This window comes from Microcaecilia unicolor, chromosome 1 (genome assembly GCF_901765095.1).
Source record: "Microcaecilia unicolor chromosome 1, aMicUni1.1, whole genome shotgun sequence".
NCBI classification, from domain to species: domain Eukaryota; kingdom Metazoa; phylum Chordata; class Amphibia; order Gymnophiona; family Siphonopidae; genus Microcaecilia; species Microcaecilia unicolor.
In genome coordinates, this window is record NC_044031.1 from 206,807,962 (window position 1) to 206,830,653 (window position 22,692).

The window sequence follows — 22,692 nt, forward strand, 5'->3', positions numbered from 1 at the left end:
GTTAGCTGCTAGCATCTTCGGAAAATGGCCTTTAATTCATGCTGTGGTTGAAAATTTCTTCATTAAAGGTTCGTTAAAGTTTAGTGCATCTGGGCCTCAGTTTCAAGGGGGTGCAGACCTATCTACAGTTAGGCCTGAGCATTTATACCAGCCATTGAGTTGCTGTAAGTGCTCGCACCTAAAGTTAGGTGTGTAAATGCAGACTTATGCTTTATCTTTTATAACGTCATTGCTCTCACAACTGCTGTTATAGAATTTGTGCTTAGCGCACATCATCCCAGTGTCTAACTTTAAGCAACCTTTTGAGAATTATCCTCAAAATTTGTGGCAATATTCAGCCATTAAACTGATAATTTATGCAAAAATGGCAGGCCTAACTTTAAATGGATGGGTACCAGCGTGGTCACTGGTCAGATGTGTATTCCACAGTGTTAGTTAAATGAATGATGCCTCTGAATTTACAAATGAATTTAAGCACAGATGCCAGTGTTTAACTTTGTACACTGACCAAACCACCTCAATATAAAAGCTGATTCTCTTTCACTTGATAGTATTTTCTTTCCTGTAAAAGGATTTAATTTCCAATTATTTATTTCTTTGGTACTAGATGGCACAAAACAATTTTTTGGCACTGGTTTGTAGACAAGAGATGTCTTTAGGCCATAATGCAATTTCCTGAGAACTCACTGGAGCCTAAAGAATGAGTTGGAATAATGAAGTGATGACATGTATAATGGGCTTTAATAGACACTTAATGTTGTTTAACTGTAAGAGGGAGACGTTCTCTCCCATTGGAATATTTCCACATTAAACTCATTGATCACCAATTTCAGAGGGGAGAGGTTAATCCATCAGTTTCTTTAACCAAACAGCACTGATGGAAATTCTTTAGGTGACATTCTGGATGAACTGGGCTTTCCATCTTTACAAATAAATGAGTGATATGACAAGCATGGTGTTCAAAACACATTTAACCAATTGATTTTCTCTCCTCTTGTAATAAGATCTGGAGACATATGAAAGAGCTTAGTCTGAGCCAAGATTAAAGGAATCGCTTCACATATGAGATAACATAGAGAAACTACAATTGCCAATAAAAATCCTATAAAATCTCTGGTCACCTTTCCTCCTTTTATAACCACTTTACTGTTGCAGTAAATTGATATTATTGAAACTGTGTCCTATTTTATTTCAGATCTCTAAAACATTTTTGTTCAGTGTTTTTCTTAGTGAGTAAATTTGTGTGCTCCTCCTATCAACAATTTGTGCAACATCAAGTTGGATTTAGCAGCATTTGACATTCTGTTTGGTATATTTAAGCTTTCACATTTTACCATATCAAATAATTTTCTCTTCTAGGTAATTATGTTTCATTGTACTTTTGGTGCTATATACAATTATTGTATTCCCTTTTACTTCTTTTCTTCTAAAACAGCCCCACTGTGAGCTTCACATACCCTCCTACACCTGTATCTCTTCAGCAAATGCACCACCAAATTTTAAGTCGCCAGCAAAGCATAAGTTCAGCTTTTGGACACAGTCCACCACTCATCCATCCAGCTCCAACATTTCCTACCCAGAGACCTATCCCAGGCATTCCCAGTGTGCTGACCCCCATACAGGTCAGCTCTGGCCCTTCTGAGTCCACACAGGTAAGCACTAACAAAAAAAAAAAAACATTTACAAACTGAGAGAATTTTAGAAACACATTGTGAACCTGAAAATCATTCACTTAGAAACCTTGGATAACACTTTTGCAGATTTGACATATCAAAGGAGCGTAATTCTTCCTTGGAATCAGTGGGAATGTTCTTAATCCCATTAGTTGTTTTGCATGACATGTTTTCTAAGTTTAGTGCTGTTTTTTTTTTTCTGGGTCACACAAGTTTAAATATAGAATAGAGATGGGAAGAAGGGCAAAACTGAGTACACACTGTCAGTGGCGTAGCGGGGGCGGCTGCCACCCAGGGCAGATCGCCGCTGCACCCCCCCCCCCCCCGGGTGCAGACCAACACGACCCCCCCCCCCCCCCACCGGCATAGCGCCACCCGACACGGTCCCCACCTATCTACGAGCTCCATCCATCTGCAGCGCTGCTGTAAAAATCGCTTTGTTGGCCCTTCCCTCACTCACTGTGTCCCGCCCTTGAGGAAATAGGAAGTTACGTCAGAGGGCGGGACACAGTGAGTGAGGGAAGGGCCGACAAAGTGGTTTTTACAGCAGCGCTGCAGATGGATGGAGCTCGTAGACAGGTGGGGACCGTGTTGGGGGGGAGGCGCTGCGCCGGGGGTGGAGGGTGGACGGATGCACCCCCCATCTGTTGACACCCAGGGCGGACCACCCCCACCGCCCTGCCCTTGCTACGCCACTGCACACTGTATGAGCATTGTTGGTATGGCTTGTATTTTTTTTTTTTGAAACAAAAAAAGTGAGGAGAACGAATGAGGATACCAAAAAATGTGTTTATTCATATAAAAAATGAATAAACACATTTTTTTGTATCCTCATTCATTCTCCTCACTTTTTTTGTTTCATATCCCACGGTTCCATGAGGGTTTTCACCTCCTTTTTGTTGTTGCCTTGTATTTTTTTTTTTCATTATGATTTATAGTGAAATAGTTACTGAGCTGCTTAAGCAGTGTTTGGCCTATGTTTTTAAATATGTCCTCAATGACTTTCCTCATTCTCTCTGCCCATAATCATTTATAGTATAGACCTTAAGCATCTCTAAATTTGGAATATGTTTTGTTACAGTAACTTCTGTTTTGCTCAGATGGGTTTTCTAGCACTTTCAAATTTGGGTCATAATTTTCACGTTTTGAAATAGGAACACCATTCAGTCTTGCACCTGTGTGTTGATGGTATTATACAGCATTATAAATTTCATGGTGACTTTGGATAACCATTCTAATTATACTAGAAGATACCAGTGGCCTTTAAATGTTGGCTACTGTAGTCTAGCTATATTCTTCTTTTCTCCATAATGATTTAAAATAGTGATAATGGCCAATGTGAGAAAATAATTTGATAAGTGACTTGGCCACTGAGCTCTTTGCAGTTACTGATTGCCATTAATTGTGCCTTAAATAAACTACACTGAATTTACTGTCATCATATTGGAATGGACACTTTGGGGTCCTTTTACTAATGTGTGCTAACTGATTTAGCACATGCAATTAGCGTGCTAAATGCTAAGAAGCCCATTTTATACCTGTGGGCTTCTTATCATTTAGCGTGCACAAAATCAGTTAGTGCACCTTAGTAAAAGAACCCCTTTGATTTATAAAAACTTTAATTGTGCAGCTGATTCCATGGGTAGAATACTCTAGAATTGAAATGTAATTGCATATCTAATACAATTAAGAATGTGACCTTCCCAGCTTTTCTATATAATTGATTAACAGTCGGTGGATATCTTTGTTTTCAGTTATATGTTTACCACTGCATAATTTTGTCTCAAAACATCAAACACCTCTACAGCAGAATAAACCCACAAGTGAGTCTGCAGTGAGCAGCACTGGGGATCCGATGCTCAACAAGCGTTCCAAGATAAAACAGATGAAGACCTTCCCAGTCCGGGTGCAGGAAGCATGCAGGTACAACACTATGGTTCCATTAATCAGTCTGTCATCTTTCTGCCAAGGGCAGTATCTGTAGCACTTGCTTGAGGCATCCTCTCCATCTAGGCCTGTTGGCAATCAAACTCAAAGGGCCAGTTATAAAATGAAATCAAAACTCATGTGATCTAGGCAGCCCTAGTTTCGACATAGTGTTCTGCTGACGAAGAAGCTGTTCTAAAATACTGGAGAAATGGCCATTTATATGCCAAGTATGGGTGGCATAAACCTTCCATTTTAGAAAAAGAAATGTCACATGTCCACAGGGTTGAAACCCAGCACATAAACGTGTTTGTGCCAGCACACCACATACACGTTTATGTTGTAGGATAACAAGTCATTTAACCCTCCATTGCTCCAGGTACAAAACTTAGATTGTGAGCCCACTAAGGACAGAAATAGTACCTTCATATAATAAATGTAAACCACATTGGTGTACCACAAAAAGATGGTATATCAAATCTATGACCCTTTACCCTTTATAAATGTATATATGCTGGCACATACACATTTATCTTTGCCATTTTAGAAATATGAATGTGCATTTTACCAGCGCTGTCACAGAGACCAGTATCCCTTGCCAGTTTTGCTTTCTGAGGGATTAAGGGGGCAGCCTCACCAAGCCCCTCCAGTGGGGTGCTGCTCAATAGAAGTTTACCTGAACCTAAACGTGCTTAGTAGTAGGTGTAACGTCCGACATTGATCTCTTAGGCACCAGTGCTCAAAACTCTGGCGCTATTCTGAATAGCGCCATAAAAGTACCACTGAAACAGCGCAGAAGAACACCCTAATGCTCAAAGCTAATGAGATGCAAATATAGGCGCATTCATAGCATTGAGCATTAGGGAGTTGGCAGAAGGATTGTACTTGGTGCATGCTGGCAAATTTGGCAACCTTATAATAATGGGTGATTTCAATTATCCTAGTATTGACTGGATAAATGTTATGTCAGGAAGTGCTAGGGAGGTAAAATTTCTAGATGTAATAAATGACTGCTTCTTGGAGCAACTGGTCCAGGAACCAATGAGAGGGGGAGCTATTTTGGATCTACTCCTAAGTGTAATAAGAGGCATTGTACGAGAGGTAATGGTGTTGAATCCACTGGGAAACAGTGATCATAACATGATCAAATTTGAACTCGTATCTGGATTAAAGTCACTAAGGAAATCTACTGTAGCAACTTTTATTTTTCAAAAGGGTGACTATGACAAAATGAGGAAAATGGTTAAAAAGAAGCTGAAAGGCTCAGCTTCAAATGTTAGGACTTTAAATCAAGTGACAACATTGTTTAAAAACACCATTGTGGAAGCCCAGACTAGATGTATTCCACGTATTAAGAAAGATGGTAAAAACGACAGCCAGCAAGGTTAAAATGTGAGGTGAAAGGGGCTATTAGAGCCAAAAGAACATCCTTAAAAAAATGGAAAAAGGAGCCAAATGAAGAAAATAAGAAGCAACATAAGCACTGCCAAGCCAGATACAAAGCATTGATAAAGAATGCTAAATGAGAATATGAAGAAAAACTTGCTGCGGAGACGAAAACTCATAGTAACACTTTTTTCAGGTATATCAGAAGCAGGAAGCCTGTGAGGGAATCAGTGGCACTGTTAGATCAGGATGTAGCAAAAGAAGCACCCAGGGAGGATAAGGCCATAGTGGAGAGATTGAATGAATTCTTTGCTTTGGTTTTTATGGAAGCAGATATAAGAGATCTGCCTATATCAGAAATGGTTTTCAGGGGTGATTCTGCGGAGGTACTGAAAGAAATCTCAGTGAACTTGGAAGATGTACTGAGCCAAATTGGCAAGTTAAAGAGTGATAAATCACCTGGACCGGTTGGTATACACCCCAGGGTATTGAAAGAACTCAAACATGAAATTGCTGATCTGTTGTTGGTGATTTGTAACCTGTTGTTAAAATTGTCCATAGTAGCTAAAGATTGAAGGGTGGCCAATGTGACACCGACTTTTATAAAGTGTTCCAGGAGTGATCTGGGAAATTACAAACCAGTAAGCCTGACTTCAGTGCCTGGCAAAATAGTGGAAACCATTATAAAGAGTAGACAAACATGGTTTGATGGGACAAGAGTCAGTATGGATTCAGCCAAGGGAGGTCTTGCCTCACCAATTTGCTTCATTTCTTTTAAGTCATAATTAAACGTGTTGATAAAGGTGAGACGGTCGATGTAGTTTATCTAGATTTTCAGAAAAAGTTTGACAAAGTACATCATGAGACTACTGAGAAAATGAAGGAGTTGTGGGATAGGAGATAATGTCCTTCTGTGGATTAAGAATTGGTTATTGGACAGAAAAGAGAGGGTATGGTTAAATGGCCATTTTTCTCAATGGAGAAGGATGAACAGTGGAATACCACAGGGCTATGTAATGGGACTGATGCTATTTAACATATTTATAAGTGATCTGGATGGAGATCAGAATGATGAGTGAGGTGATTAAATTTGCAGATGACATAAAACTATTCAAAATTGTCAAATCACATGTACATTGTGAAAAATTGCAGGAAGACCATAGGAAACTGGAATATTGGACATCCAAATGGCAGATGACATTTAATGTAGACAAATGCAAAGTAATGCACATTGGAATGAATAATCCGAATCAAAGTTATCGGATGCTAGGAGGGTCCACTTTAGGAGTCAGCATTAGAGAAAAAGACCTAGGTGTCGTTGTAGATAATATGCTGAAATCTTCTACCCAGTGTGCAGCAGCAGCCAAAAAGCAAACAGGATGCTAGGAATTATTAGGAGAGAGATGCAAAATAAGACCAAAAATATTATAATACCTTTGTTTGCTCCATGGTGTAACCTCTCCTTGATATTGTGTTAAACTCTGGTCACCGTATCTCAAAAAAGATATATCATACTTAGAAAAGGTTCAAAGAAGAGCGACCAAAATTATAGAGGGGATGGAACTGCTCCCACATGAGGAAAGGATAAAGAGATTAGGGCTCTTCAGCTTGGAAAAGAGACGACTGAGGAAGTGTATGATTGAGGTCTGCAAAATCCAGAGTGGTGAGGAGCGAGTGGAGGTGAATTGATTTTTCACTCATTCAAAAATTACAGAGACCAGAGGACACTCAATGAAATAACATGGAAATACTCTGTTCACTGGGTAAATCTCTCTTATCTGCACCCTTCTCCACTGCTAACTCCAGACTCCGTTCCTTTTATCTTGCTGCACCATATGCCTGGAATAGACTTCCTGAGCCGGTACGTCAAGCTCCATCTCTGGCCGTCTTCAAATCTAAGCTAAAAGCTCACCTTTTTGATGCTGCTTTTAACTCCTAACCCTTATTCACTTATTCAGAACCCTTATTTTATCATCCTCACTTTAATATTCCCTTATCTCTTGTTTGTCCTCTTTGTCCTAATTAGATTGTAAGCTCTGTCGAGCAGGGACTGTCTCTTCATGTCCAAGTGTACAGCGCTGTGTACGTCTAGTAGCGCTTTAGAAATGATAAGTAGTAGTAGTTTTAAAGCAAATAAGAGGAAATATTTTTTCGCTCAAAGCTGTGGAACTCATTGCCGGACGATGTGGTAATGGCAGTTAGCATATCTAGGTTTAAAAAAGGTTTGGACAACTTCCTGTAGGAAAGTCTATAGTCTGTTATTGGGATGGACATGGGTGAAGCCACTGCTTGCTCTGGGGTTGGTAGCATGGAATGTTGTTGCTAATTGGGTTTCTGCCAGGTACTTGTGACCTGGATTGGCCACTGCTGGAAGCAAGATATTGGGCTAGATGGACCATTGGTCTGACCCAGTATGGCTATTCTTATGTTCTTAAGCTCAGCTCCTGTGAATATGCGCTTGCTAGAACCCGAGCTTGAAGGACACATTTGTGTCTGTTTTTTGTGGCCTAAATATAAGGGTTTTTTTTTTTTTTTTAGCTTGGATGCTTATATTTAGAAACAGGAAACAGATACCAATGTGTGCTTTCACTGGGCATTTTTTTTTTTTTTTTTTTTGCATGAATGCTTTAAGCTTAGCTACAGGAAACAGTTGCAAACATGTGCTTTTGAATGGGCCTGCTGTTTCTCACGACCAGCACTTAAGGGCCTGCACAGTCTTCCTTCTGCTTCCAAAAGCAATCAATACTGGCAGATTTTTCAGAAAGAATCATGAGAGAAGCATAAGAATCTCGGGAAATCCTCTTTTCCAACACCGTAATGCCTGCTCCGACCTGGCAATATTTTTTGCAGCAGTGATGCAATTTTGTTTCGGGTGCTCTTTTCTGAGCATTGGAGTGGAATACAAAATGACCTCATAATCTTGAACGTGACTACATTTGTATGCTATCTGCGTTAGTGCCTGATGTGCTCATTTCCTGCGCTAGACCCCTCTGAACATTCTGCACAGATAAATGCAGGTGCTAGTGCATTGCTAATGGCCTCTAGTGTCCGCGTGTACTTTTGAGCATCGAGGCCTTAGGACATAGACATTTAGTCTCTTTTTTGAACTGGGTAGTAAACATCCATTAACTTGCCAAAACCTAGTCTTGCCCCTAACACACAAAGTCCACGTCCTTTTGCTATTTGCATCTTGTATTAATATGTAAATTAAAAAGCATGTTTCCCCTTATGCTATAGATGTGCAAGCATTTTGTTTGATGGTGAAATGTATAAATTTAAAACATAGAGCATAAGAATATAAGATGTACCATACTGAGTCAGACCAAAGTCTATCGAGTCCCCCATCCTGTGTCCAGTGACCAATCTACTAGGCAAGAACCCAAGGAGTAGATCTATTCCTTATTGTTCATACCCAAAGTTAAATGGTGGCTTCTCAAATCTACATGGCTAACAAAGATTTCTGAACGTTTCCTCCAGGAGGTGTCTAAATCCTTTTTAAACCCAGCTATGCTAAAGTGTCTTGACCACATCTTTAAGGACAAATTCCACAGCTGAATTGTATATTGAGTGAAAAAGCACTTTCTATGATTTGTTTTAAATGTGCATCCTATTAATTTACAGAGTGTCCCCTCATCCTTAGTACTTTTTGAGAGGATAAACAATCATTGTGTATGTGCCTGTTCTACCCTACTACTCACAATTTTATTTATAGCTCTTATCAGCTGTCTGTCCTTCAAAAGAGCCCTAACCTGTTTAAATTTTCTTCAGAAATGCTATACCTTCCCCTTTATCACTTTGGTTGTTCCTTTATGTTCCATTTCTAGTTTCACTGAGTCATTTTTGAGATTGAGTGACCAGGAAAGCACACTGCTAAAGATACTGTTGCATCATAGATCAATAGAGCACCATTATAATATTCTCTGTTTTATTCTCCATCTTTTTCTTTTTTTAACCAATGCTGCACACTGAACTGAGGATTCCTACATATTGTCCACAATGACTCCCACGATCTTTTCCTGAATAGTGTATCCAGTGGTGTGCTGGAGCTGACTCGCAAGAGCCGGTTGTTAAAATTTTTTACTATCTTGCGAGCCGGTTGTTCCTCAGGGCAAGCCGGCTCTCCTCCCTCTCCCTCCCCCTCCCGAACTACAGGGTCCCAGGTTCTGAGTCCAGTGTACATACCTGAAGAAGGCAACCGCCCTTGTTGTCCAGTGGATTCTTCGGGGCAGGTAGGAAAGTTCGCCAGTCTTTCCTGCCAGCTACCGGCGCTGACCCTCCCCTGCTGCCGGATCGCTCTTTAAAAATGGCCGCTGAGACTTCTGCTGAAGTCTTGGAGGCCGCCCTTGTAAGTCTCGGTGGCCATTTTGAAGAGCGATGCAGCAGCGCCATGGGAGAGTCAGCGCTGGCAGTGGGCAGGAAAGACTGGGATCTTTCCTGCCTGCCCCGAAGAATCCACTGGACCACCAGGTTGGTTGCCTTCTTCAAGTATGTACTGGACTCAGAGACTGGGACCCTGTAGCTCGCACGGGGCGGGGCAGGGCGGAGGGGAGAGGACAGCCGGCTTGCCCTGCACCAGAATCTCAGTCTTCACAACATTTTTAGCTTGTGAAAAATTAGTTTTGCTAGTCATCTTATATGTAGTTTTAAAGATCAGCTATGCATTTATTATTATATGCCTAAGTAGCAACCCTTATGACAAATTGAAATCATGGTATGGATGGGCAGATTTGATATGCATGCCATTGGTCTTTATTTAGGGTACTATAACAAAAAAAGTTGTATCTTCAAACATTCCGGCTTGTGCAGCATATGGATACACACAGAGGAAGTATAATAAGGTAATAACTTTTCATAGGTAGAGTAGTAATTTGTTATAAATCGTATTCAGTGTGTTATGTGGAAGGGCTGGTTATAGGGCCACCCTAACCCTGTTATATTGGTGCAGATATTTTTTCTCCTGGAAAAGGCCTTCTAAAACAGACATCATGTTATGAGAATCAGGTGCTCAATGGAAGTTTCTATTTATTTACTTATTTATGGCATTTTATCCCACATTAAATATGAATTAGATTGGAACCTGGGAGCATTTAATTTTTTTTCCTGGAGAGACTAATGCATTGCCCCCCTCCCAGGCTCTCTCCCTGGCTATAGCCAGCTCTGCAATTTGGGGGAGGGGGCGCAGAGGTGGACCGGGTAGAGAGCCTGTTGTTAAAAATTACCAGCACACCACTGAGTGTATCCTAATATGAAACTCAGCTTCATGTACCTATAGTTTGGTTTATTTTTCCCTATATGTATCACTTTGCGTTTGTCCACATTAAATTTCATCTGTCCCCCAGTCTCACCAGGTCCTCCTACAACTACACACTCAGCCTGTGTTTTAACAACTTTGAACAATATTGTGTAATTTGCAAATGGAATCACCACATTCCGCTCCTTTCTCCTGATCATATGCAAATATGTTACAAACCACAGATCTCAGGTATGGATCCCTGAGACGTAATACTATTTATCTTTCTCCATAAGAAAATTGACTCTTTAATTCAACTCTCTCTTCTATTTTGGGTTGTTTCAGATCCACAGTGGGGCATTGTTTCTTACCCCATGACTTTTTAATTTCCACAGACATTTCCCATGAGAGAATTTGTCAAATGCATTCTGAAAACCCAGATGTATATCAATTGGTGTTTCCTAATACCTTCAAAAATATATAATAGATTGGTGTTTGCTCTGCTTCATCAAGGCCTGTCAATCCATATGGCTAGTAATTTTATTTTTCAGAATAGCTGCTACTAATTTTGCCTGGCACTGACAACAGGCTTACTGGTCTGTAGTTTTTGGAGCCTCTTTTAAAGATTAGTTACATTGGCCTCTATCCAATCCTCAGGTACAACTGCTGCTTTTAATGAAATATTATAGATTACTAGTAATGGATCTGTAATTCCATGTTTGAGAGGGTTTTTTTCAAAACCCTAGGTCATGTGGAGGGGCATAATCGAACGGGGCGCCCATGTTTTCCTGATGGCGTCCTCGCAGGACATCCCCGCGAAGGGGCGGGGAAACCTGTATTATTGAAACAAGATGGGCGTCCATCTTTCGTTTCGATAATATGGTCGGGGACGCCCAAATCTCAACATTTAGGTCAACCTTAGAGATGGTCGACCTTAGAGATGGTCGTCCCCGGTTTTCAGCGATAATGGAAACCGAGGACACCCATCTCAAAAACGACCAAATCCAACTCATTTGGTTGTGGGAGGAGCCAGCATTTTTAATGCACTGGTCCCCCTGACATGCCAGGACACCAACCGGGCACCCTAGGGGGCACTGCAGTGGACTAACTGATGCACTAACTGAACGGAAAAAGCCCTTCCCTTACCGATCCCTTCGTGATTCGGAAAGGAACGGGCATGCATGAAGGAAATCACATGCAAATGAGCTGCTCACTGTTTGCACATGATTTCCTTCCTAAGGAGGGGAAGCCAGTGCAGAGCAGCCAAGCATTATGCGTGGCTGCTGTGCACATGCCAAAGATGGCTTCATACATGCAGATAAGCTGCGTGTATAATAGCCGTCTACAACCTTAGAAAAATACAAGTCCAGGTGAAAATGTCCAAGTGCTCGTCAGGGATGTCTTTTTTTTTTTTTTAGAGTATGGGTGAAGGGCGTCCTTCGCTATGCCTCCGTCCCTGCAATGGCAGTTGAGGATGTCCAAAATGTGGATGTTTCTGTGAGAAGGATGTCCATACGTGGATGTTTCTGTGAGAAGGATGTCCATGCCTTTGCTATGCATCTGATACCCCCCCCCCTTTATATATTTGGATTTTGGATCACAAGTAGCAGTAGTGGGATTTGAACTGGCCATCTCTGGATTGCAAGACCAGTGCTCTAACCACTAGGCCACTCCTCCATTCCTCCACTCCTTTGAAATTTGGCCAACCCTGTGGGGGGGGGGGGGCAGTTCAGGACATCCAAAATGTTTGAAAGAAGGACGTCCATGTCTTTGCTATGCCTCCGCTGACACCCCCCCCCCCCCCAGGGACCTGCATACTGCTGCGATGGACCTGTGTCAGGGGAGGTCATCCCTGATTCCCTCCCGTGGTCATCTGGTCAGTTCGGGCACCTTTTTGAGTCTTGGTCGTAAGAAAAAATGGACCAAGTAAAGTCGGCCAAGTGCTCGTCAGGGACGCCCTTCTTTTTTCCATTATCGCTCGAGGACGCCCATCTGTTAGGCACGCCCCAGTCCCGCCTTCACTATGTCTCCGACACGCCCCTGGGAACTTTGGTCATCCCCACGACGGGAAGCAGTTGGGGGCGCCCAAAATCAGCTTGCGATTATGCCGATTTGGGCGACCCTGAGAGTACAACGCCCATCTCCTGATTTGTGTTGAAAGATGGGCGCCCTTCTCTTTCGAAAATAAGCCTGATAATCATCTTTTCCTGGTGATTTGTTACTTTTTAGTTTGTCAGTATGTAAACCAGAGGATCCCAGAAGAAACCAGATCATCACCAATCAAAAGGTCCAAAACCAATTTTATTAGTCTAATTCAGCATGAACCCAACAGGTCATGTTTCAATATATTTTTATCAGGGTTTAAAACTATAATAATTAAAAACATAATGACAGAGATTGCATACATTATAATAAATAAATGATGAAAACTATATTAAAACTGAGAAGTAATATATAACGAGGCTAATTTTCAAAGCATTTAGACTTACATCTCTATCTAGATTACTATGATAGAACTTTATAAGTCTAAGTGCTTTGAAAAGATGCCTCTATATAACTTTGTAAGTCTATGGGGTCCTTTTAAAAGGCGCGCTAGTGTTTTTAGTGCATGCTAAAAATAAGGACGCGCTAAACGCTAGACACCCATAGGAATATATGGGGATGCCTAGCATTTAGCGCACTCCAAAACTTAGTGCACACTAAAAACGCTAGCGTGCCTATGTGCTTTGAAAATGAGCCTCACTATATTGTCACTTGTAACTAGTTTTGTGCATATAAGATGCCATAAATAAATGAATACATAAACTGCATAAATCCCATAAAACATTTAATTGTATATAAAGGCATACATTCATCATTGAACAATATATGTGTTAGTGATTTGACATATTTTATATATATTAGGCTACATACCTCTATACAAGAAGCGTGTTTTGACATTAATTTAGAAGAACAATCTTCATTTGGTGGCTTATGAAGTGCTAATTGAATTTATTTTTATTTTGCTTTGGATACATATTATGGTTTTCCTAATCCTTTTTAATATAGGATCTAAACTAAACCAAAAAATAGGGTAGAACCCTCAGCAAGTACAAACAATATATATAAAAAAGATTATAGAGAGTTCTCTTAGGGTCTGATTTTTAAACCAGTTGTTCCTATAGGAGGAAAAAGCCTCATGAAGCTCAAAGTTGCAATAAGCAGCATGAGCTGAGCTGCTTCATCATCAGCTCAAAAACTGGCTTAAAAAAAACCTCCTGTTAACCTTAGCCTGACATCCTCTATAATGTAGGAGGGTACTATTGTATAAGTATTTTTCAATCGGTAACACTCCACAGTAATGTGAAAAAGTACTTCAAATAAACTTCCACAGCAACGTGAAATAAGTACTTAGCTTCAAAACCGGTCTTCCGTGACTCAAAACTGAGGGACTGTGACCTACGGTGGCCAACGTTTCGTTGCCTACTTCAGGGTACAACTGTCTGTATTTATCAAGAGAGCAATGCCTTGGCTTAGCATATGGCCATTTCCTTTTGGGAAATAAAATGCCTTTTACCAGCGGCAGTAAAAGGGGCCTTGGCGCATGGCAAACCTGCGTGCCATCACCACCACAGGGCCTTTTTTTTATCGCTGTTTGGTAAAAGGACCCTTAGGTAAAGTGTTCCAAATCGCCACTGCCTGAAAGCTAATAAAGCCTTCAAGCAATTTTTTAAATGCATTTTTTTCACAGAAGTTAAAAGTAGGATTGGGCAATGTTTGAATGCAACATTCTAGGGCTAGATTAAAAGAAAAACAAGTGAATTAAACATTCTGGAGCAGGGTCCTCCAGCAATTTGCAGATAATACAAGCAAATTAGAATTTGATTCTTGCAGAAATTGACAACCAGTATAACTAACATTGGCACTCGCACCACCACCTCACATTATCAAATATCCAATGAAGACATAGAGGGGCATAATCGAAAGGGACGCCCAAGTTTTCCTGGGGATGTCCTCGCAGGACAGCTTTAAGGGGCGGGGAAACCTGTATTATTGAAACAAGATGGGCGGCCATCTTTCATTTTGATAATATGGTTGGGGACGCCCAAATCAGCAAATTTAGGTCGACCTTAGAGATGGTTGTCCCCAGAAGAGATGGTTGTCCCCAGGATTTGGTCGTTTCTGATTTTCAGCGATAATGGAAAGCGAGGACGCCCATCTGAGAAATGACCAAATCCAACTCATTTGGTTGTGGGTGGAGCCAGCATTCGTAGTGCACTGGTCCCCCTGACATGCCAGGACACCAACCGGGCACCCTAGGGGGCACTGCAGTAGACTAACTGGTGCACTAACTGAACTGAAAAAGCTCTTCCCTTACCGATCCCTTAGCGATTCGGAAAGGAACGGGCATGCATGAAGGAAATCGCATGCAAATGAGCTGCTCACTGTTAGCTCATTTGCACACGATTTCCTTCCTAAGGAGGGGAAGCCAGTGCAGAGCAGCCAAGCATTATGCGTGGCTGCTGTGTGCATGCCAAAGACAGCTTCATAAATGCAGACAAGCTTAATAAATTGCCATCTACAACCTTAGAAAAATACAAGTCCAGGTGAAAACGTCCAAGTGCTCGTCAGGGATGTCTTTCTTTTTTTTTTTTTTTTTTTACAGTATGGGTGAAGGATGTCCTTTGCTATGCCTCCGTCCCTGCAACGGCAGTTGAGGATGTCCAAAATGTGGTTGTTTCTGTGAGAGGGATGTCTATGCCTGCTATGCCTCTGACACCCCCTTTATTTATTTGGATTTTGGATCCCAAGTAGCAGCAGTGGGATTTGAAGTGGCCATCTCTGGATTGCAAGACCAGTGCTCTAACCGCTGGGCCACTCCTCCCCTCCACTCCCTTGAATTTTGGCCATCCCTGTGGGGGAGGCAGTTGAGGACATCCAAAATGTTTGAAAGAAGGACGTCCACGCCTTCGTTATGCCTCCGCTGACACACACATACCTCCCCCCCCCTAGGGACCTGCATACTGCCCCTCCCCCACAGGGACGGCCAAAGTTCAAGGGAGTGGAGTGGAGGAGCCTATTTTTGAATTGCATCCACCCTCCCCCTACCTTCCCATATGCAGTGACTCCTCCCCCCCCCCCCCCCCCCCACGCACTCATCGGAATTAATTCGGCTAGGTAGGGCTCAGCCACAATGTGACAACAAAAAAAACAACTTTGCTGCTACATTCTGCAGGATTTGCTGATTTGACCTCAAATGATTAGTGATGCCCAAATATAAAGTTTGAAAAATACCTTTATTATATACATAATTTATTTGAGATTCCAGCGTAAGTTTGAGTCCAGCATGAATCCCAGAACTTTTCCTCTAACTTGATATTGTTTATTCGCTCTTATTTTTGTCATTTGAATCCTCTTTCCATTCTTTGAAATATGTTTTTTTTTAAGCTTTAATATCCTCTTTTACCTCACCATTTACACATGTTGTCTTCTGAATCAAATTATTGTGAGAGAAAAATAAAAGTGAAAATCAGCTTTTACATCTTAGGTTGAGGTTTGATGTGGAAATGACATTAAATCCTAATGGGAAACAAATGCTTGGAATGGCTGTAAGCATCTTTCCTTTAACTTGCATAAAACAGAAAAAAAAATAGATGTGTTTTAAAGGCATACTTCATATAGCTTGCTAGAAAAATAGAAAGTGCTACTACTATGATGAAGTTTTGTTGATAGAAGACAAGGTGACTGTAGATCCATCAATACTTCACAGTTACATGAAATAGTATACAACTTTTAGGAATTCAAAATGAAAGCACGGTCCCTGTTATTAGCAAGCCTTTATTCTAGTTACCTTAATATTCTATTACCAGTTTGATTACTTTGCATTTTTAATCCAACAGATGTAAAGTTCTTCTTAAAATGTTTTTTTTCTATTCTATTTTTATCTGTTCCATTTCATTGCTTTGATTTTTATAAGTGTTTAAGTTTCATCTAGCAAAGCTTGTGTGAGGCGCTTCATGCAGGTTCGAGTATGCCACCTTGCTTTACCTTAGGTCTGCAGGTGCAGGATCCACCTCAGGGGTTTGCCGCTCTTGGTCGCGGGGGGCTGGGAGCCTAAGGAGGCCTCTGTGTAAGCTCCTTGTGACGGGAAATGCCTCCTGGTTCCAATCCAACTCCACGGGTGTTGGACATAGGGTTACCATATGGCTCCAGAAAAAGGAGGACGGATTGAGCCAGCCGGGTTTTACTTCCATTGCTTTCAGTGGAAGTAATTGAGCCAGCCGGGTTTTACTTCCATTGCTTTCAATGGAAAGCAATGGAAGTAAACCCCGGCTGGCTCAATCCGTCCTCCTTTTTCTGGAGCCATATGGTAACCCTATGTTGGAGCCACTTTGAGGCCTGTTATCTTTGGATGTGGGAGGTGGGGGGTAGGGAGCCTGGGAGGTCTCTCTGTGGTCGAAACTCAGGAGTGTCTTTACTCGCAGTAATTCTGAGCCATCCCTGGCTTTCTGTTAAACTCAGATGGTGCGCCATCCAAAGTCTGCAGCTGGATCATTGCCTAGGTCTTTAACTAGGCCGTTGGAAGGGCTGCTCCAGTTCTGAGCTGTTGCCATGGGCCACGTTGCACTGAGGGATTCTGCTTAGGTGTTTGCAATGTGGATGAGGTTTGGGTTTGTAGTTGACCTGCCGAAGCCAACCATAGCACTCAAAGTTGATCTCTCTTAGTACAGGGGGCTGGTTTTCTTGTGCGGACTTTGGGGTTGCTGATGCGCTCGATGGGGGACTTCCTCCCAATGCAGGGCTTGCTCCAGGTAAAAAATGTTATTTAGGTCCTCAAACAAATTTTTACTTCAAGCAAGTACTTTTAGTGACTTATACTGACTTAGGGAGGAAAAGGCCTCGAGAAACCCCTTGACACATTTTAAAAGGTCAATCGGGGGGTTGGACTTCCTTGCTCCAGGTAAGACATGCTTGTTGATTTGTGGTGAGCTGTTGCTAGGAATTGCTAGTTCTTCTGTCTCTGCCTAAGTGAAACCTCACGATTAGGCCAGACTGCTTCTCGGTTCCTTGCTCGGGCATGGGTCCTATTTCCAGCCATTGACACTGTGTGAGGAGGTCTGGAACAGGCAAGGTTTCTCAGAGCTCGGTGCAATTCTGCTATCCTAGTCGGCGGCTATCTTACATCTCAATCTTATTCTGGAGTGATTAAAACCGACCTTAGCCTCAGCTAAGGTTAGTTTTAATGACTCCAAACTAAGAAAGAGACTAGACAAAAATGGGATTCATGGGAGAATAGCATGGCAGAAACCTCTTTTATCTAAGAGTAGCATCAATGCTCATCTTAATTTCACAAAAGACACCTGAATGATCCCCAAGCCTTTTGGGCTAATGTTCTATGGATCTACGAGTTTGAAATAGAACTCTTTGGACAGCACAGGTTCCAATATGTCTGGTGTAAAGTAAATATAGCATTCCACAGTAAGAACATCATACCAACAGTAAAACACAGTGTTAGTAGTGTGATAGTGTGGGGATGCTTTGCTGCCTCAGGACCTAGAATTTTGTCATTATTGAAGGAACCCTGAATTCTGCAGTATATCAGAAAATTTATAAGGAGAAAGTCTGGTCATCCATGGGCTGAAGCTGAATTGTAATTGTGCTATGCAGCAAGACAGTGATTGAAAACACAAAAGCAAATCTACATCTGGATGGCTAAGAAACAAAATTAAAGTTTTGGATTGGCTTGGTCAAAGTCCTGCCTTGAACCCAATAGAGATGCTGTAGCAGGACCTGAAATGAGCAGTTCATGCACAAAAAGAATGTATCTGAATTAAAGCAGTTCTGCAAAGATGAGTGGGCAAAGATTCCCCAACAGCGATGAGGAAGACTGCTACCGAATTATAAGAAGCATTTGCTTGCAATTATTGGTGCTAAAGGTGGTGCAAGCAGTTATTAAGTTTAAGGGGCAGTTACTTTTTCTCATGGTGGATATGGATAATTTTGGGTCTCTTTTACAAAGATTCAGTAAGTGCTAGTGCCTGCTTACTACAGGACATGCTCAGGCCTCCTGGGGTAATTTCCAAATCAGCATGCACTAACCACGCAATTAAAAATAATGTTAAAACTTTTTTGGAGGGGCATGTCTGGCAGGGTCAGTGTTAGGGTTTCTGTTGCCCCCCTGAAAGCCTATTAGTCGGCACCCCCTACCCATCCAGCATCTGCTCTCTCTCCTTTCTCCTCTCAACCCCTCCCTTTCCCCATCTAGCACCTTCTCTCGCCCCTCCCCTCAGTGAAAGCAACACAAACTCCTCCACTACCAGACACTTGCCCCCAGTGCTTTTTTGTAGGAAAAAAGGTACTGGTACTCATTATGGGTAACCTTAGGGGAGGGATCACTATGGTTTCACCCCTACAGTAGCCACTCCCCTTTTACCAGGCATGGCACATATGAACAGGCATCATTGAAAATATTGCACCAGTATAGGAGAAGAAAAATAATTTGTGGGTTTTTTTTATTATAAATAATTTCTGTAAGCTGTTACAGCCTCAGTATACCCAAAATGACACAATCCAAATTAGCATACAGACGAGGATTTAGGAGAACAGTCTTGCCAAGTCTGAAAACACAATATGTTATTGAAATATCAGAACCTAACAAACAGATCCCTATTCAGACACTTGGCCTTGCAATCACACATGCAGAACAGAGATAGCCCCTCTTTAAATTCTTTAAAAAATAACCTGAAATCCTAAGAAGCTAGACTCTGCTTGCAGCACAATACCAGAAAAACAGAAAGAAACACATTGCTATACATTGCAAAATAAGACAGCAGATGTAAATTCTCAAATTGGACATATTCTGAACACTAAAATGAAAATAAAATGATTTTTTTTTTACCTTTGTTGTCTGGTAACTTTGTTTTTCTAATCATATTGGTCCCAGTCTCTGATTCTGCTGCTCTCTATCTATTCTCTTAACTCCATTTCCAGTGCATCTTTTCCATTTATTTTTTTATTTTCCTCCTTTCTTCTTCATTTCTTGCCATACATCCATAAGTAAAAGCTCCCCAACAGCCCTCTTTTTGTTCCTACCACCCTGCATTTAAATCTGTTTTATTTTATCTCAAAGTCAAAGCAACGGCGGCAAACAGTGAAAGAAGCAGGTTCGCCTTGAACCTTCCCTTCACTCACAGTGTCCCGCCGTCATGGAAACAGGAAATTACATCAGAGGAAGGCAGGACACTGAGCGGGAAGGGAAGGTTCAAGGCGAGCCTGCTTCTTTCACTGTCGGGGAGCTGAGGGCAGGCAGGTGGGGACTGATCGCTGCAGCTAGCTGCAGTAATCATGGCTTATGGCGCCCTCCAGAAGTCGGTGCCCCCCTGCCGTGCTTATCAAGCTTACCTGGTTGTGCCAGCCCTGATGTCTGGGGTGGAGAGTGAGTATTCCTGTACTACTGAGCTATATTACCGTGTGCTAACTGGTTAACACAGGATTACCACATGAGCCCCTACCGTCTACAAAATAGTTGTCGGTAAGTGTTCACGCCAGTGCTTTTTTTGTAGAAAAAAAGGTGCCGGTACTCATTGTGGGCGGGGTCACCACACATGGTACCGCCCCTATTATAGCCACACCCACATTAGCCACACCCCTTATTCCAGCCATGGCGCATATAAACAGACATCATTGAAAATATTATACTAGTATAGGAGAAAAAATAATGTGATTTTTTTTCATTATAAATAATATCTGTAAGCTGTTACAGCTCCAGTATACCCAGTGCAAAATAAGACAAATTCCAAATACTAAAATGAAAATAAAATGATTTTTTTCTACCTTTGTTGTCTGGTGACTTTGTTTTTCTATCCATATTGGTCCCAGTCTCTGATTCTGCTGCTCTCTATCTGTTCTCTTAACTCCGTTTCCAGGGCTTCCTTTCCATTTATTTCTTTACTTTCCTCCTTTCTTCTTCTTTTGTTGCCCTGCATCCATAAGTAAAAGCTGGGTCCTCCTCCATGGAATTGACTGGAGGAGGTATAACATGGATCCAGCTTTTGCCTATTTTCTCCATCCATGTGCAGTTTTTCTCCTCTCTTCCCTTTCCCTCATCTCCATCCATGCGCATCTTCTTTTTTCTTTCCTCCCCTCCATTCATGTCCAGCACTTTCCTCTCTCTTTCCTACCATCCATGTCCAGCATTTCTCATCTCTCTTCCCTCCTCTGTATCCATATAAAGCAATAATTCTCTCTCCCCTCTCCTCCATCCAAGTCAGCATTTCTCCTCTCTCCTAGCCAACTCCTCCATCCATCCATGTCCAGCAATTCTCCTCTATCTCCTGCTCTCCTCTCCATCCATTTCTAGCATTTCTCCTCTCTCCCCTCTCATCCATGTCCAGCAGTTCTCTCTTCCCTGTCCTCCCCTCCCTGTCCAGCGATTCTCCTCTCTCCCCTCCATGTCCAGCAATTCTCTCTTCCCTGTCCTCCCCTCCCCATCCAGCGATTCTCCTCTCTCCCCTCCATGTCCAGAAATTCTATCTTCCCTGCCCTCCCCTCCATGTCCAGCAATTATCTTATCCCTGCCCTCCCATCAATGTCCAGCAATTCTCTCTCCCCTGCCCTTCCCTCCCATCCCATGTCCAGCAATTCTCTCCCTGCCCTTCCCTCCCATCCCATGTCCAGCAATTCTCTCTCCCCTGCCCTTCCCTCCCATCCCATGTCCAGCAATTCTCTCTCCCTTGCCCTTCCCTCCCATCCATCCTATGTCCAGCAATTCTCTCTCCCTTGCCCTTCCCTCCCATCCCATGTCCAGCAATTCTCTCTCCCCTGCCCTTCCCTCCCATCCCATGTCCAGCAATTCTCTCTCCCTTGCCCTTTCCTCCCATCCTATGTCCAGCAATTCTTTCTCCCTTGCCCTTCCCTCCCATCCCATGTCCAGCAATTCTCTCTCCCTTGCCCTTCCCTCCCATCCTATGTCCAGCAATTCTTTCTCCCTTGCCCTTCCCTCCCATCCCATGTCCAGCAATTCTCTCCCCTGCCCTTCCCTCCCATCCCATGTCCAGCAATTCTCTCTCCCCTGCCCTTCCCTCCCATCCCATGTCCAGCAATTCTCTCTCCCTTGCCCTTCCCTCCCATCCTATGTCCAGCAATTCTTTCTCCCTTGCCCTTCCCTCCCATCCCATGTCCAGCAATTCTCTCTCCCTTGCCCTTCCCTCCCATCCTATGTCCAGCAATTCTTTCTCCCTTGCCCTTCCCTCCCATCCCATGTCCAGCAATTCTCTCTCCCCTGCCCTTCCCTCCCATGTCCAGCAATTCTCTCTCTCTTGCCCTTCCCTCCCATGTCCAGCAATTCTCTCTCCCCTGCCCTTCCCATGTCCAGCAATTCCCTCTCCCCTGCCCTTCCCTCCCATCCCATTGATTTCCAGCAATTCTCTCTCCCCTGCCCTTCCCTCCCATCCCATTGATTTCCAGCAATTCCCTCTCCCCTGCCCTTCCCTCCCATCCCATTGATTTCCAGCAATTCTCTCTCCCCTGCCCTTCCCTCCCATCCCATTGATTTCCAGCAATTCTCTCTCTCCTGCCCTTCCCTCCCATCCCATTGATTTCCAGCAATTCTCTCTCCCCTGCCCTTCCCTCCCATCCCATTGATTTCCAGCAATTCTCTCTCTCCTGCCCTTCCCTCCCATCCCATTGATTTCCAGCAATTCTATCTCCCCTGCCCTCCCCTCCCATTACTACCAGCGATTCTCCGCCTCTTTCCTGCCCTCCCATCGACGTGCAGCGATTTTTCCGTCCCTCCCCTGCCCTCACCTCTCCCATATCCAGTGATTCTTCGTCCCTCAGCGTCCTCCTTCACTGCCTGCCAGCCAGCGTCGGACTCAGAAGCGAACGGTGCAGGCAGCGATTGGCTGGCAGCATCGTAGCTTCCCTCTGCATGTCCCGCCTACAACTTCCTGTTTACGCATAGGCGGGACTTGCAGAGGGAAGCTACAACGCTGCCAGCCAATCGCTGCCTGCACCGTTTGCTTCTGAGTCCGACTGGCTGGCAGGCAGTGAAGGAGGACGCTGAGGGACGAAGAATCGCTGGATATGAGAGAGGTGAGGGCAGGGGAGGGACAGAAAAATTGCTGCACGTCGATGGGAGGGCAGGAGAGAGGCGGAGAATCGCTGGAAGTAATGGGAGGGGAGGGGAGGGGAGGAGGAGAATAAGGTGCCGGTACGCCGTACCTTTGCGTACCGGCACAAAAAAAGCACTGGTTCACGCTGTGATTCTTTTTAATGGCTGCATGTTAATGGCAACATTAGTTCATGGCCATTAACATAAAAATTAGAAAATTGTCCGTTTTCTGACTGCAGTAAAAATGGCCTTAGCACGCAGGATAAATCTATGTAAGGGCGCGCTAAGACCACTTTTTACTGTAGCTTAGTAAAAGGACCTCTTTGTTCCTTAAATAAATCAAATTTGTTCCTACATTCAGCAGGGTTTGCATCTGCTACCTCAAA

General features: G+C 43.0%; 1 protein-coding gene across 1 annotated transcript in view; it reads left to right on the forward strand.

Moving 5' to 3' along the window:
* GLI3 (GLI family zinc finger 3) overlaps nucleotides 1-22,692 on the forward strand; it is a 608,365-nt gene that overhangs the window by 504,192 nt on the left and 81,481 nt on the right. Inside the window, 3 exon segments of the mRNA XM_030203853.1 lie at nucleotides 1,436-1,652; nucleotides 3,484-3,553; nucleotides 3,556-3,596. Of these exon segments, the coding sequence (XP_030059713.1) occupies nucleotides 1,436-1,652; nucleotides 3,484-3,553; nucleotides 3,556-3,596 (328 nt within the window).